The sequence below is a fragment of the Bos mutus genome, chromosome 19, assembly GCF_027580195.1.
Source record: "Bos mutus isolate GX-2022 chromosome 19, NWIPB_WYAK_1.1, whole genome shotgun sequence".
NCBI lineage: Eukaryota > Metazoa > Chordata > Mammalia > Artiodactyla > Bovidae > Bos > Bos mutus.
The window spans coordinates 41,619,418-41,634,549 of record NC_091635.1 but is presented as its reverse complement, the minus strand read 5'-3'; the positions used below and the strand labels follow the sequence as shown (position 1 = coordinate 41,634,549).

The 15,132-nt window shown below is 56.6% G+C and overlaps 1 protein-coding gene across 7 annotated transcripts in view; it reads right to left on the bottom strand.

Annotated features, from left to right (window-relative positions):
* The window catches only part of MYO18A (myosin XVIIIA), a 101,132-nt gene that overhangs the window by 49,081 nt on the left and 36,919 nt on the right, over positions 1-15,132 (bottom strand). For 2 of the 7 annotated variants that reach the window (XM_070390334.1, XM_070390335.1), the window contains exons 1-4: positions 13,611-13,635; positions 7,174-8,082; positions 5,598-5,657; positions 2,543-3,187 (exon numbers count right to left, since the gene is read on the bottom strand). The exons of 3 other annotated variants lie outside the window; for them this stretch is intronic. In XM_070390334.1, the coding sequence (XP_070246435.1) occupies positions 2,543-3,187; positions 5,598-5,657; positions 7,174-7,314 (846 nt within the window). In that variant the 5' untranslated portion in view covers positions 7,315-8,082; positions 13,611-13,635. Of the gene's footprint in view, positions 1-378; positions 457-2,542; positions 3,188-5,597; positions 5,658-7,173; positions 8,083-13,610; positions 13,641-15,132 lie in introns of those variants that run through there. 2 more of the 7 variants (XM_070390333.1, XM_070390336.1) reach the window with 2 other exon arrangements.

Genomic DNA, 15,132 nt, shown 5'->3' with positions numbered 1-15,132 from the left:
GAGCCCCACTTGGGTCTGGAGAATCAGGGCTTGATCAAAAAAGGAGAGTGACTGCTCCCTGCCTCACACCCACTAGGTCCTGGCACCGAGACAGGCCCTCTGGGGCAAGAGACTGGGGCCAGAGGAGCGGGCTGGATCTCCAGCCAAGAGGGGCCCCTCCCATGGGTTCCCTGGAGGAACAGGCCTCACTGTGCTCAGACCCCCCGCCCTGCTCTTCTCTCATTTCTTCACGTGGGAAGCCCACGTGAAGGCCTCCAGGCCACCAGGGAGCCCGCCTTCCATGGTCAGTGCTCCTACACACACGGACACACACAGCCTGGCCGGCAGCCCCTGCTAAGAGACAAGGGACTGGGAACCACAGGTGAGAGGCAGCATTACTGGAGCTGTGAAGATCCTCTCGAGCCGCCGGTGGGCCTCCTCTGCGGGGGTCAGCCAGACCTCAGGGGCAGCTCCAGCCTAAAGGTCAAACCACCATTAGTCCTGGCCCCGGGGCGTTAGGGGCACAGCACACCAAGCTTCTAGCTCAGGAAGCCACTGGGACCCCCATGGGTAAGTGGAATATGGTCAGTGAGGCAAGCAAGGCACCACTTTAAGCTTTTAAGCTATCAAATGACAATAAAAGGGCTTCCCCGCTATCTCAGAGGTAAAGAATCTGCCTGCAATGCAGGAGTCGTAGGAGACAGAGGTTCAATCCCTGGGTTGGGAAGATCCTTTGGAGGAGGGTGTGGCAACCCACTCCAGTATTCTTGCCTGGAGAATCCCATGGACAGAAGAGCCTGGTGGGCGGCAGTCCATGGGGTCACAAAGAGTTGGACACGACTGAAGCAACTTAGCACGCACGCAGGAGAATAAAAAAAGGTGCCTGGGAGCTCCAGGGTTAATTCTTTCCACCACCTTAACCCTTTCAGCTCCTAGATGGCCCATTCTCCCATGCATCCTCTCTGGCCCCCGCCCCAGGCCCAGGAAACACATGGCTGAACTCCAGGTCAAGGCCCATCTCAGCCCCAACTCGACCCAGAGAGCCAGAGGGAGGGAAGCCGGCCCAGGACCAGGCACATGACCCTCTCTGGCTCCTTGGAGGTTCTCCTTACGGGCTAGCGGTTCAACTCACGACCAGCCCATCCAGCCAAAATGCCCCTGCCAACTCCTGTGTGCCAGGTCGTCACTTCCCTGAGACAGAGTGGGCCAGGAGGGATGGGGGAGCTGCGGCTGCTCCCCTCTCAGTTCTTCAAAGCCCAGGAAGAATGGAATGGGGAGCAAGGCGGGTCTGGGACCTTAGGAATCCTATCGGGTAGCAGTCAGAGAGGTAGGCCTCTAGGACCTGGGGGACAGGACAGGCCTTTAGGAAGTCCCCTGCCCCCACGTCCCCGACTGTCCCCTTCCAGCCAGAAGGAGCAGAGAGAAGCAGTAGTGAAACTTGGCACGTACCCCACTCCCCTGCGCAACCCCATGAGGCCCCAGAAGGGCTCACAAAATGGCAAAGCTTGAAGAGAAATGCCCCCCAACCCAAGGACCAGCCAAGCAGGCATCACCTTCCAGGGAAAGGGGCTGGATGAATCCCCTGTGCCTCTCAGCTTCCTGTCCCACCCAGAGGATACTCTGTGGACAGATGGGAACCCCAGATCCAAAGGGGGGCCCACTGTGCTCCTTTGCCACTCGGGCCTAGAGTTCCTCAAGAGTCCTGCTGCCAGAGGGGACAGCAGGGGACAGTTGTCCAGGCCTGAAGAAACCATGACGGCAGGGATGGCATTAACAAACCCTGTTATCAGCGTCACCGTGTGCTCAGTCACTCAGTCGTGGCTGACTCTCTGCGACCCCTGTGGGCTGTGTCCCGCCAGGCTCCTCTGTCCATGGGATTTCCCAGGCCACAATACTGGAGTGGGTTGCCATTTCCTTCTCCAGGGGATCTTCCCGACTAAGGGATCGAACCTGCGTCTCCTGCCCTGGCAGGTGGGTCCTTTACCACTGAGCCGGGGCATCGTTTTCTCGTGGAAATAATGTGCTTGGTCATGGGTTGCTGCTCATTATGTACATCATAAGACATTCCCAAATACAAAAATCACTCATTTCCAAAATACTTGTGGCCCCAAGGGCTTCAGAGGAAAGACGGTAGACCGGTATGAACCCCATGCGACAGCGGAAGGCTTCGAGATGCTGAGGGCCCGCAGGCGTGAGGGGCTGGGGGCACGGTGTGAGCACAGGCCACCTGACCTCAGAAATTCTTTCTACCCTTGCAACGATCTGCTAAGATTCTGACGGGCAGCTTGGGATGTGGCGCCTCCCGCTGACACGGTACACGGCTCAGGGCCAGGCCCCACCTCCCACGAAGAGTGAGAAAAGAGCAGCTCCATGCGGTCAACAGGGCCCCTGGGTTCTGGCATTCAGTAAAGGAAAGCCATGCAGCCCTGCCATCTGCATGTGGCCCGGGCCCAGCTTCTTTGCGGTCATGCAGGGCTTGTGCAAAAGAGCCTGGGGAAGCTGACCGCCAGCCCTCCGTCGAGGACAGCGAGGGGACCGGGCGGTTAGTGACACACTTGGGTACCTCCTGCTGAGCATCAGGGACTGCTGACTTGTTCGGCTGCGATCCAGTGAGGTTCGACTTGAGGTTCGGGCCAGCGGAGCCTGGGTCTGCCAGCTCTTCCGGCGGGGCCGGGGAGCCTGGTTTCCCTGAGGAGCCTGGCTCCTGGCTGGAGGAGGGCTTCTCTGCCTTCCCAGGAGACTGCCTGCCCCGCGGCTTGTGGTCCTTGCCCCGGCCCCGGGACATCAGGCTCCGCAGGCCCACGGAGAGCTCGTCCTTGGCTGCCTCCTTCTTTGCTTCGGGCTTAGGCGGAGGAGGGGGGGCAGGTGGGGGTGGCGGCTTGGGGCCAGGGGCTGCCTTTTCTGCCTTCTTGCCTCGAGCCGGGTGCTCAGGGGATCGGACCCCTCTGCCCGGAGGCTCCTTGGCGCTCCCAGGCTCCTCACCAGGCAGCACCCTGCTCACCACCTTCCTCACTGCGTTCGCCACCCTCTTCCGGGACAGGCCCTGGGCCTCCTCGCTGGGGCCATCCGCTGAGGTAGCCGCCGGGCCGTTCATGGCTGGAGTAGAAGTGGGGCTCTTGGCTCTCTGGGGAGGCTCGGAGGGCACAGGGCTGGTGGAAGGCTGAGGACTCTTAGATGGGCCACTGCTGCCCTTTGAGCTGCCCTCTGGCTACGGTCACACAAATATAGGGAGACATTAGCAGCAGGCCCTGTGTCCCTGCCCACCCTACCCAGAGGAAGTAAGAGGCGTGCCCTCACGCCTGGTCACGGAGAACTTCCATTCATTCAACAGACAACACAAGCTCCAAGAGGCCGCCCCAGGAAGCCCCCGTTCTATCCTCCAGATAGAACAATTGCATCGAAGAGTTTGGCTTCTCTCTCCCACAGAGCACAGGCAGGTCACCTGCTGTCCATCTCTAGGCTGAGCTTTGAGAGGCCAGCACAGGATATCCAAAGGCCCAGGAGGAACCCCAGCAATACAGGCTTACATCAAGACAGCAATCAAGCTCGGATCCAGGGAAGCCCAATCCCTCACAGACCAAACACAGCAGAGATGCAGCACAGTGAGGCCAAACACCCATTCCTACCATTAAATCCTGCACCTAACTCTGGGCCTTCCTGCCTCTGTGGTCCTCCTATGACCCGGCTTTCTCAGCAGTCAGCGCCAGAGCCTGCCCATCCCAATGAAAACCACAGCCAGGAAGGAATTCTCAGCCCTCAAACATGCCAAGCCTTTTTCCTCCCGACTCCTCTGGTCTGTGGCCACCATCCACTCCTCACCCGAGCTCTCCAGGGCTGCGGAAAACCAGTGCTGGCCCAGGAAGCTTCCACCTCAGCCTGCTTTCTGCCACTCTCCCCGCCGTTTTCCTTGTGCAAACCTCTCAAGGACTGGAGACCTCCTGACTCCCAGAGTGTGTGTGTGGAATAATAGGAGGAAGAGGGGCAGCTGCGACACTCAAAGGGTTAAGCACTCAAGCAACCACATCTCAGCTCTGCTCAGAGCTGGGGCCCTGGCTCAGCCCACTTCTGGGCACCCAGGAGTTCCCCAGAGATGCTGTGACATTCTGCCTGGTGGAGACAGTCTGTGGTCCCCAGGGATTGCCACTGGGCATGGCAAACCAGGCTGGCTAGTATGGCAGGGCAGTCCCCTGCAAAGATGGCCACCCTGCCTGGGGAAGCCAGGTCAACCAGGGGGCCCCTTGCTGGTAAGCCTCTGCCATTCATGAGATGTGCTTGAGTCCTCGTTCTCCCAAACAGTGACCTTGGTTCTAGGGTGTTCCTGGGTACCAGACTCTGAGAGGGGCTGGCAGCCACTCTGCTGATATGCAGGAAGGCGCTCAGAGAAGTGGACAGACCTCTGGCTGCCATGTGTGGACTGAGACCAAGTGACCTCAGCCCAAGCCTCAGCAGCAGGGGTGGCCCGGCTGCAGGGGTGGGGAAGGGAGGCCTTAAAGGGGCCTCCTCCTCAAGCTCTTGGGTTGAGAGTGTTCAGTGGCATGTAGAGCCCCTAGAGCTGACGTGACCCCCACTGCTGGGTCCCACGCTCCACTCCCTTCTGGCTTTCCTCCCACACCCTTTAACTGAAGCTAATGATCACAGTGATGATGCTAGTAACTGCTAACATCATCCGGAGCTTATTATGTGCCAGGCAGTCTTTTAAGCTCTTTACATCTAATTCTCCCTCCCCAGCTGGCATGCTCTAAGGCCCCTCCCTCACAGATCTCAAACATATCCCTTTGAAATCACCCTGGCCTGGCAGGACTGCTAACAGATCAGGTAGAAGCCGTTAACACCTGGCTAATCAAATCTCCACCCAAGGAAGCGGGGCGGGGGAGGGCAGGCACCTTCTGGGGTAACGAAGTTCGGATCTGTTCCGTGACCCAGTAGTCCCAGAGCCCTTGGCCCTCCTGCCCACTGGGCCAACAGCAGCCCTCGCCTAAATGCACATATCTGGACCTGGCTGCTGTAGAACTCTCTCCCCTCTTGCCTTAAAAGCGTCCAGCTTTATTCAGGGTCACTGTCCCTTTATTCTGCCTCTGTCCCAAGGCAGAATGACTGGTGGGGGTTACGGCACCGGGTGGCTGGCGCCTGCCTCTGGTTGCCTGCACCAAGCAGCTGACGGGGCCTTGGGAAGAGATGGCAGCAGCTGCAGTGAGATCCCTCCCCATCTTGTCTTGTGCCATCAGAGCAGGACCCGGAGTCCCAACAGCTGAGCTCTCATGTGACGCTCGCCCACCTAAGAGCGATCCTACCCATGCCTCTCCAGCCCCAGAGAGTTCAGGAAACCAGGACCATAGGAAGGAATGAAGGAGAGGGGGGTTAGGGAGAGGTCCCCAACATGCCTGGCACTGCCAGCTCCTTCACACACCCCAGGCTGGCATCACATTTGCTGTTCTTCCCATCACTTTAGTGGCCTTCCCTCCAGCCACCCCACACGAGAAGGGGCATGCTACCAGGCCTGCCGGCTCCATGGAACTGCCTCCCAGACACAGCCCGCCTGGACACACAACTCACTCACTCACTCACTTCCTTTCTCTCTCTCTCACACACACACACATGCGTCTGGGAGAACCACTTACAGCCCCTTCCTCTTTGGCGGGAGGGCCAGGCTTCGGGAGAGCTTTGTCCTCCTCTTTAACCTGAGGGAGCAGACAGAAGTCACTGGCAGGTCAGAGGTCAGGGTGGGGAGACCCGGCAGTGAAAGCACAGGAAGTAAACATTCAAGCTGTGGCTCCCTCCGAGAGGCAGAGCTCCTGAGTGCTTGGGAGTCCTGGGGCTCTGGACCCGGGCAACAGTTATCCTACCCTGGGGTCAAGATTGTCCAGGGACAACTTCAAGGATGAAGCATCGCTGTGGGGGGTTAAAGCCATGGATCCTTTACCGTCAGTGACCGGCCATGTGGCCCACATGGGCTGCCTACAGAGGTCCACCCATGAGAGTGACATCATGGCCTTGCTTATAGGAAGCATCCAGCGAGTTCAACTCAGGCCGAACTACAAGAGCCATTCCCAGCTCAAACAGGAGGTGGTCTGAACAAGAGCCCCCTGACCCCAGGACTGAGGCGGGGGAAGGACCCCTGTGTATGCGGCCTACAGAGCTCAGTGTGGGGTGAATAGGCAGCCCAATCAGGCTGGCCTCCAGGTACGATTTCCTCAGCACAGAGTCTGCATGCCTTCCCCACCAGCCAGCCGAGCCCTGGCTGGAGACAGGAAGTTGGGCAGAGGCAGGAATTCAGGAGACCAGATATCTTCCCAACCTCAGACCCACAGAACTCTGCCAACCATGCAGTTGAGGGAGGCAACCCCAAGGTTGGGGGGGTGGAGGAGGGGAAAGGAGGAAAGATGCCCGGGCTCTGGGGTCTGTGCCCGGCCTGGGAGCTGGCTGGCCTGAGTTAGAGAGGAGGAACAGAGTCAGGGGCAGACGGCAGTGACCATAACGTATCTGGGAAAAGAAGAGACAGTATGGCCACTCTGATGGTTCTTTCAGCTCAGAGCCTGGCTCAGAACAGACCCAGAGGGCTAGGCCTCCGGTCTGGGTGAGGCTTCTCCTCTCCCGCTCACTAGCATCCCTCCCTTCAAAAGCTCAGGCAGTCCCAGTGGTTTTCATTTCTCTTTTTCCCCCAGTCACTTAGGACTAGAGGAAAAAGACAGGTCTGTCACCAGGGACAGGAGCATGGGAAGGAGTCCTTGATTCCTAAAGGAAAAGATCCTTAGAAACGCATCCAGAATCATTTTAATTATCCACCCGCGGGGACTATCCTTGTGTAACCAGGGTCCATGGCTGATTTTGAGCTCTAATTAGCAATGCCTGGGGGCACTGACCAGCCTGATGGCTGCTGCAGTTTTAAAGCTAATAGCCCATAGAGCTATTTTCAGTGGGCTCAAGCTTCAAAGTTAGTTCACACTGCCACGGACAGGGGGAAAAAGGCCCATTATTCATCAGAAGGGACTCCACGACTTTAGAAATTTGGGACTGGAGCAGAGAACAGGCAGAGAGGGGCTGGTGGAGAGGAAAGGAAGGAGAGTCTAGGTCTGCACCTGACGCCCCCCGCAAAGGCCCATGCCACCCATCCCCCATCACACCATGCATTAATTCCCGGGCACACAGGTTAGAGGGTCAGCGAGTGTTCACACACCACCCAGACACACTCATTACGGCACGCAGTGCTGTTAGCTCGGGCCCAGCGATGGCCCAGACTCCAAGTCCACTCCGTGTCCTTTGCCAGCTCCAAGTCTGTCCTCCTTCTGGGTGGCTCAAGCTTGGGGCCCCAAGGGTCTTTCCCAAGTGGTGAGGCATGGCAGCCCCCTGAGATGGCTGTGACACCAGACCCAGCTCTGAGCTCAGGTCTGGATTTAGCCTGAGGCTGACTCACCACCCCTCCCCCACCGGAGGGTTCTGTCTGCTGGAGGTCATTGCCCAGCTGGGGACTGTGCACAGCACAAAGGCACGCGCAGGTCTGCAGCCTGAATCACCCTCTGGCCCCAGGCAGTCAACTGGCCCGGCTCCCCACTCCTGGCTCCTTCTCGCCCTCCCCATCACAGACCCCAGACTTGGGGAGACCCAGTTCTGAGGCCTCAGAGCCAAAGCCATCCCAGTGGCCCCTTCACAGCAGCTCAAGTGCACAGGGGTGAGTCAGAGAAGCAGCGGCGTGCAGAGGACTTGAGGGGTTAACTTGGAGGGGCACCCGTGGGACAAAAGGCAGCTCAGCTTACCAGAGGTGGAGCTCAGGGGAGGAGCATGACCCAGCAGAGGAGCCCATCCAGGCAAGAAGAGGGAGTTCACTGCCCGCCCTGGTCCTTCTACCCAACCCCCTAATACACATGCCCCAGTCCATCGCCAGGTCCCAAAGCTCCCTCTCGCACCAGCCAGTCTCCTGCCTGCACACGCCATGCCAAGCACAGAGGGAAAAAAGCACAAAGATTTTGAAGTATAACTTTCCTTTTGCTCCCAGAAGGCAAACCTTGATGAAAAGGCCATGGTGCCGAAAGCAGCCCACACCCTGGGTCAGAGAAGAAACGGGGGCAGGCTCTCTCAGGGGCTCGGAGTCTTCCTAAAGACCAGGACCTGCCGGGACAAAGACTGTGGGCCACAGGGGAAAGGAAGGATGGAGTGGAGGGGGGAGGATTATGAAGCTCAAAAGGTCAGAGAAGGAGTAAGGAATAAAAGATTAGAGGAAAGAGAAGACAAAATGAGGTACAGGCCCTCGACCTTCCTGCCCTGGGCAGCTGTGTGTCCTTGAATAAGCTGCTTCACCTCTCTGGCCTCTCTGTGGAATCAGGGGATGGGCTGGTCCAGACAGTGGCTAAAGTCTTTTCTAGGTCCGGTACCCTAGGAGTCGGGGTGCGGACAGGCACATGCGTGCATGCTCAGTCGTGTCGAGCTCTTTGCGATTATAACTCGTGGATTATAACCCGCCAGGCTCCTCGGTCTATGGGATTTTCATGCAAGCTCTTAATTCAGTGACCCTGCAGGCCTGGGAACCAGGAGGGGGTTAGGGAAGGACTAGGACTCCTGTGGCTTTGCCTTTTACCTGCAACTCACCAGCACCTGCCAAGGGTAGGAGCCTGGGGAACAACAACACAGCTGCCCCGTCCGGGGGTTAGAAACCAGAGTGGGTCCTCTCAAAACTCAACAGGTGGAATCTGCCTCAGCCCAGGGAGAGGTGTCATCTCAAGAATCTGTTCAAGTCAGCGGAGTTTAAACTGGTTCATTCTTATTGTTGTTGTTGAGTCACTAAGTCATGTTTGACTCTTTTCGACCCCATGGATTGTAGCCCACCAGGCTCCTCTGTCCATGGGACTTCCCAGGCAAGAATACTGGAGTGGGTTGCCACTTCCTTCTCCGGGGGATCTTCCCAACCCAGGGTTGAACCTGCATCTCCTACACTGCAGGCAGATTCTTTACCACTGAGCCACCAGGGAAGCCCATCACTCTTATTCTTACTTATCATGAATTCATAGCAAAAAAAAAGGAGAGAATATTTTGTTTTCAGTGAATTATTTTTAACTTGCTTTGTTTATGTTTCTATCCTATTTGTTGCTGTTTAGTGGCTAAGTTGTGTCCAATTCCTCTGTGACCCCATGGGCTGTAGCCTACCAGGCTCCTCTGTCCATGGGATTCTCCAGACAAGAATACTGGCATGGGTTGCCATTTCCCTCTCCAGGGGATCTTCCCGACCCAGGGATTGAACCCTCATCTCCTGCATTGGCAGGCAGATTCTTGACCACTGAGCCACCATGGAAGCTTCTACCCTATTGTCAGGTTATATTCTAGACTGTAAGTTGGCTTGTTTAATTCACTGACTCATCCTCTGATGCCTTGCTCCAGCTCTCCCGTGTGTCCAGAGAGGAGCCTGTCAGCCTCAGGCTCTGAGGACACCGGGCTGCCTCCACGTCAGCTGCTCCTCAGGAGCATCCTTCCGACCACAGATGTAGGCTTTTCCCTGGAGGAAATTCTTTCTGTGGCTTCTGTGCTCAAGTGCCTGGATCTTTTCCTCTCTTCCTTATCACTAGATTTTAACTAAAATTAGAATTAAGAAATACCTGTCTTTGTCCCACAGAGAACAGGTAAGGAATGCAGTCCCAAAGATGGTGGCAGCATCTCTGCTACATCACCTACATCTCTCTCTGCTACCCTAGCAGAACTGAGACCTGATGGTTCTGTGGAGCGAGGGTACCTGGGAGCAACAGCCTCCCTTCTCTGACCTGTCCTCTCTCTGGTGAGTTCAGACATTTCCAACAACATTCATTACTGAACCTGGAACACCTACAATGAGAAGGGCCCTGTAAAGGTGTTTTATGTGTATTTTTGTATATAAATCTTATAGCCTTAGGATAGGAGAACCATTATTATTCCTGTTTTACTGACAAGGAAGACGACTCAGAGATGAAGTCACAAAGCTGGTAAGTGGTGGGGCTGGGGTTTCAACCCCAGTGGCTCCGGCTGCAAGCCTGTGCGGCTCCCTTGGAGGCCCATCTTTTCTGCTGTGTCAGGCAGGGCTGGGGGGCTGAGTCATCCTTAGTGGCCAACTCTGGTTAAGATCTGTGTCAGCATCGAGCTCCGGGAGGCCTGGGTCCAGCCAAAGCAGAGATTGAAAGGGCGGAGCTTACCAGCATTCAACGTGTCCAAACTGAGTTTCTGGACTTGCAAAGGGACCATAACCCTGCCACTCTCTAAGGCTCTGGCCACCTCCTGCCTCTCTGGCACTCCTGGCCTCTTCTCTTCCGGGAAGGGGAGAGAAACCAAGGCTCACCAAATCCTCACTGTGGTACTCAGCACAGGGGTAGGTGCTTCACACTCCCTCCTCACCTAATCCTAACAACAACGCACTTTCTGGGTAAGGAAATGGAGAAGGCAAGTCCTGGGCTGAGGGCCCCCCAGCTGGCAGGTGGGAGCATTGTGATTCACAGCCAGGATGGATCTTGGGAGCCGCTTGTGCTGCCTAGATCACTCTCCAGACTGTGATTTCCTCATGGGCAGGACTCTGTTTTTACTCATCATACTGTGGGCACTTAATAGATGTTTGCTGCCTGATGGTCCTGCAATGGGGGTCCTCTGTACAAACCTCTTATTCCCATCTGGTCTCTTCCGTTGGCTGTAAATTATCGAGAATAAAGCTTGTCCATCCCGATTCCCAGGGATGTGGGGAAAAACAAGGGAGGTATAATCTCTAAATTTAGCAACAATAAGTAGATAGTAAACCCAATTGCCATGGGGATGAGGGGAGAACAGGACACTCTGAAATTGCTTAGTAGCTCTTTGCAGAGCCAACAGTAGCCATCCCACCTTAGGGAATGTATAAGCTGACTTAGGAGAAACCACTCCCCGCCACACACACACACAAACCTATGCAAAGATGCACCATCTATAATAGCCCTAAATTGGAAATAATTAACTCCCTAGAGTGGGAGGGGATCAGGTAAACTGTGCTAAATTAGTACAATCCATTGTTATATTGCCATTTAAACTAACAAATATGTGGACAATGTAGCCACATGGAAAACTCCTCCTAAAATAACATCAATCAAAAACACTAGAACCTAAATAGTAAGCAAACAGTGATCATAACAATCTTGTAAATTGTGCAAATTAGACGCAATAGAAACACTTGGTATTTATTGTGTTATGTATTTGTTACTTACTATTTATTTCTATTATAAAGATGGCAAAACAGTCCATAAAAAAGAAAAAGCGGAAGAGATAACAGCCAAAAACACTTGTTCTCAAGGAGGAGAAATCTAAGAAATGTGTGGAGAGACCCATCTACTCTCTGCCCTGAAGGCTTCCAAGGCTGGGGTTGGGTTGGGGGGGCTGGGGCAGGCTGGGTCTCACCCTCTGCACCACGAGCAGGACCATCCGCTCTTTACTTATCATCCTCTGGGTCCCTTGCAGGAGGGGACGGGTGCACAAACGCCCCTAGGAGAATCATCCCACCCACCAGGCACCCTCCAGGCATGGAGTGCTCAGCCTGGGCAAATGCATTGAGGCCCAAATGTCCATGCAAGACATCCACCCACTGTGAGCCCCCAAGGACAGTGGACACCCCAAGAGTGAGTGCCTAAAGGAAGAGAAGATCCGCCGCTTGTGACCAAGGAGCCTGGCAGCTCTCCCCTCTACCATTTGAATGCAGAGGGTATCTCCCAGGTGACCCTCTTCCTGCTAGTCCTAACCTAGCACCAACTTATCTAAGGATGGGAGAGGAGGGTGGCAGTGTGAGGAAGAAATACGGGTAAGAACAGTTAGCCTTTATTGAGCATGTACTAAGTGTCAGGCACTGTGCTGAACCCTTGACATGCATTATCTCAATTAATCCTCACAACATCCCTCTGAAGCAGGTACTAGTTTGATTCCTACTTTACAGATGAGCAAAAGGAAGCTCAGGAGTGACTTGTCCAAGGTCTCATGGGTTCACAGAGTCAGACACAACTTCGCGACTGAACAACAACAAAAGTCTCATGGGAGCAAGTAGCCGACTGGGACGCACACCCAGGTCTGTCTTCCAGCAGGAACCTCAGAGGCTCATGTTAGGGGACAGAAGGTAGCCCTGCCCCCTCCCTTCCTTGGTTCACCTGCGTCACTGACCTCCCATGACACCTCCTGCCAGAGCAACAGTTTGGGTAGAAAGCAGGGGTTTTCCAGAGATAGCCTTACCCCTCCACCTGCCCGTGACTGCAATAAGCTTTATACTGAGCCGCCTGGGAGGAATGGGGGTGGCTCTGCCAGGAATGCCTTCAAGGCCAGGCTGCCAGAGGAGAAAAGGGAGAAGAGTTTGGCAGGGACAGCCCAGCCCCTTCGGTCCAGCCTCCAGCGAGAGCCCTCCTCTGGCCCAGGGCGGAACAGAAAGCCGCCAAGTGAGAGGCCTCTGCCGGCCGGGCCAGCCTGGAGGAAGCAGGTGCACTGGGATGGCTTCCTGTCAGCACTGCAGTTGCAGAAGGCCCAGGCTTCCTCTTCCAACGGCCAGACCTGCTGGGGGGCCCCCCTTCTCTGGGGATCCTCACTGCCCACCTGCAGGGCACTTTGCCAACTGCCTGGCCATCATCGTGCATGGCCCCAAATCTGTGACCTGGTGCCAGAGACCTGGATGCCCAAGGTGGGCAGGGGTGGGGTGGGGTGGGGTGTTAAGCAGGAAGCACCCACTCCCAGGGTGTGAAGTCTCTCAGGCTCCACCCCCAGCCCGCCCACACACCTCGGAGCTGGTGCCAGTTTTGAGGCTGGGGCGGGGCAGGCTCTGGGCACAGGGGGACACAAATGCTCTCGGGCACATCTCAGGCTCCTGATCCACCCCCGCCAGGCCAGCTCCTAGACTCGGCCAACTGCTGACACAACTGAAAACCTTATCCTTGGTGGCCAGGAGGAGCGGCGTGGGGGGAGCAGAACACACTGAGGGCAGCTCTGTCTCTCCTCACTTGCTTTTTTAAGGAACTTACTCTTCTGAAGTAATCTCTGCTAAAAAAGAGACCTGTAGAGAGTCAGGGCATCCCCAAGATGCCATCTGTGCCCCGTTCGAGTGTCCGATTCACAGAAACGGAGGAGGCAACGCTGAGCCCACCCTCGGGTGCTCTGAGTGGGGAGCCCTGACAAGTCCCCAGACCAGCCCTCTCAAGCCCCTCTCTGTTGTTCACCAGGAGGAAAGAGGGGTGGGGGGTAGGTGGAGGGCTCTGCTGGCAACGCAAACCAGGGACAGGACTTCCAAAGGCCTGGGAGATGCTAGGGTTCTGGGCTTCGGGAGGAAATAGCATTGTCAGGAATGAAGGCCTGGGGCACTCACGGTTTGTGGGGAAGGCGTGTCCCGGCAGGTGGGGTGACTGATACTGTCCCGGACCCTGAGGTTTAGAGGATGGTGCCCCCTCCCAAACTCCCGAAGTCATGAGTCACACCCAGGAGTCCCTGCCCCTTGCCTCAGAGAGGCAGAGACTGCGAGGATGAAGGATTTCCTCCCCACCAAGAGGCCAAGAGAGGAGCCTGACCCCTCCCTCCCCACCTACTTCAGCCACATCGAGGGAAACGACAAAAAGGCCCCTCCTTTCCTAAATGAGGAAATAGCGTGAGGAGTCTGGGGCGTTTCCGGGGTGGGGGGTCACAGGGACACTCACCCGCATGGCCTGGCCCGGAGCAGCCCAGAGCAAGGAGTCTCCTCTCCGAAGCTGCTCCCGTTAGCGGCTCAAAATAGCACTGGCAGCGGCCCCGCCCCTGTTCCCCTCCCTCTCCCCAGGCCCCTCCCGGCCGGAGCTGCCCAACCCTGGCCAGAGCCAGTCGGAGAGAGTGAGAGATTGAGTGGCCTGGCCGGGAGGACTGCGGGAACCAGGTATGCTAGGAGGCAGAGGGGGGATACAGCGTGCCTGGAGGAGGAGGAGGAGGCTCTCAGGGGAAGGACGTGGGGTGGAGGTGGGGGGCCGGAGGTGTTGGAGGGCTAGGGGCAAGGGACAGGGAGGGGGAGACTTTCCGGCTGACACACACCCAGGCTCCCGACAGCTGAGCTGATATGGCCCCTAAAAATAGCAGAGGAATTTGAGACCTGCAGCCCCCCAGCCCCACAGGCCAGGATCAAGATGAGCATACGTACACACACACACACCAGCACACATGAACACTCGATCACAGCACGGTGTTCTTGAGAACATGCAATCATAGGCTCACCCCAGCCATCTAATGACTGCGGCAGAGGCCAAGACAACCACTAACGTCACCTCCGATACAACAGCAGCAACAGACACACACAGGGCCCGCTGCACGCTGTGCCCAAACAGCAGCCGCACGGCCACCCCGTGAAGTCCAGCAGGAGCGGAGACCCACACGATCAGTCTGAGGCCCACTGTGGCCGCCTCCCTGTTATAAATACACCGGGGACGTGCATGGAATCGACTGCACGCTCTGTGTAGACGTCCCTCTCCCCACGCTGCCAGCGACTGAGGAGGGTGGGGCTGGTGGGGCGGGGTGGGTGGGCCTGCAGGCAGAGGAAATTGTGGGTGTCTGGGTGGTGAGCAAGGGCTGCAGTGAGAGGCCAGTGCTCCACATGGAGAGAAGCCTGTGGAGTTAGTACCCCAGGGTGCCCAGACCAGGGCTGGGGACACCCATGAGGCCGAAGTGGGGGCTGGGAGCAGGTGGGAAGGAGCCAAGAGACAGCTCTTCTGAAGCTGTCTCAGACGCTGTCAGCTCTGCAGAATAAAGGAAACAGTTGTCACCTCCCTCTTCCTCTCCAGGAAGAGCAACGGTGGGGTGAGGGTGAGGGTGCTAAGAAGCCTGAGCAGAACTGTCACCTAACCAGGGCCCAGCAGGGGGTCTGGAGACCCCAGGCCTGTCATCCTGGCCGCTCCAGTGAGCCCAGTGAAAAGGCTGCTAAGCACTGCCCAAGAAGACCAAAGCCCAGTTCCACCTCCTACCTGCCACTCACTGTACCAGCCATCAGGACTGGGCTCCCCAGGCGGTGCTAGTGGTAAAGAACCCTCCTGCTAATACAGGAGACCTAAGAGACGCGAGTTCGATCCCTGGGTCGGAAGATCCCCTGGAGGAGGCAGGGCAACCTATTCCAGTATTCTTGGCTGGAGAATTCCATGGACGGTGGAAGCTGGCAGACTACAGTCCATAGGGTCAAAGAGACCTGGACACAACTGAAGC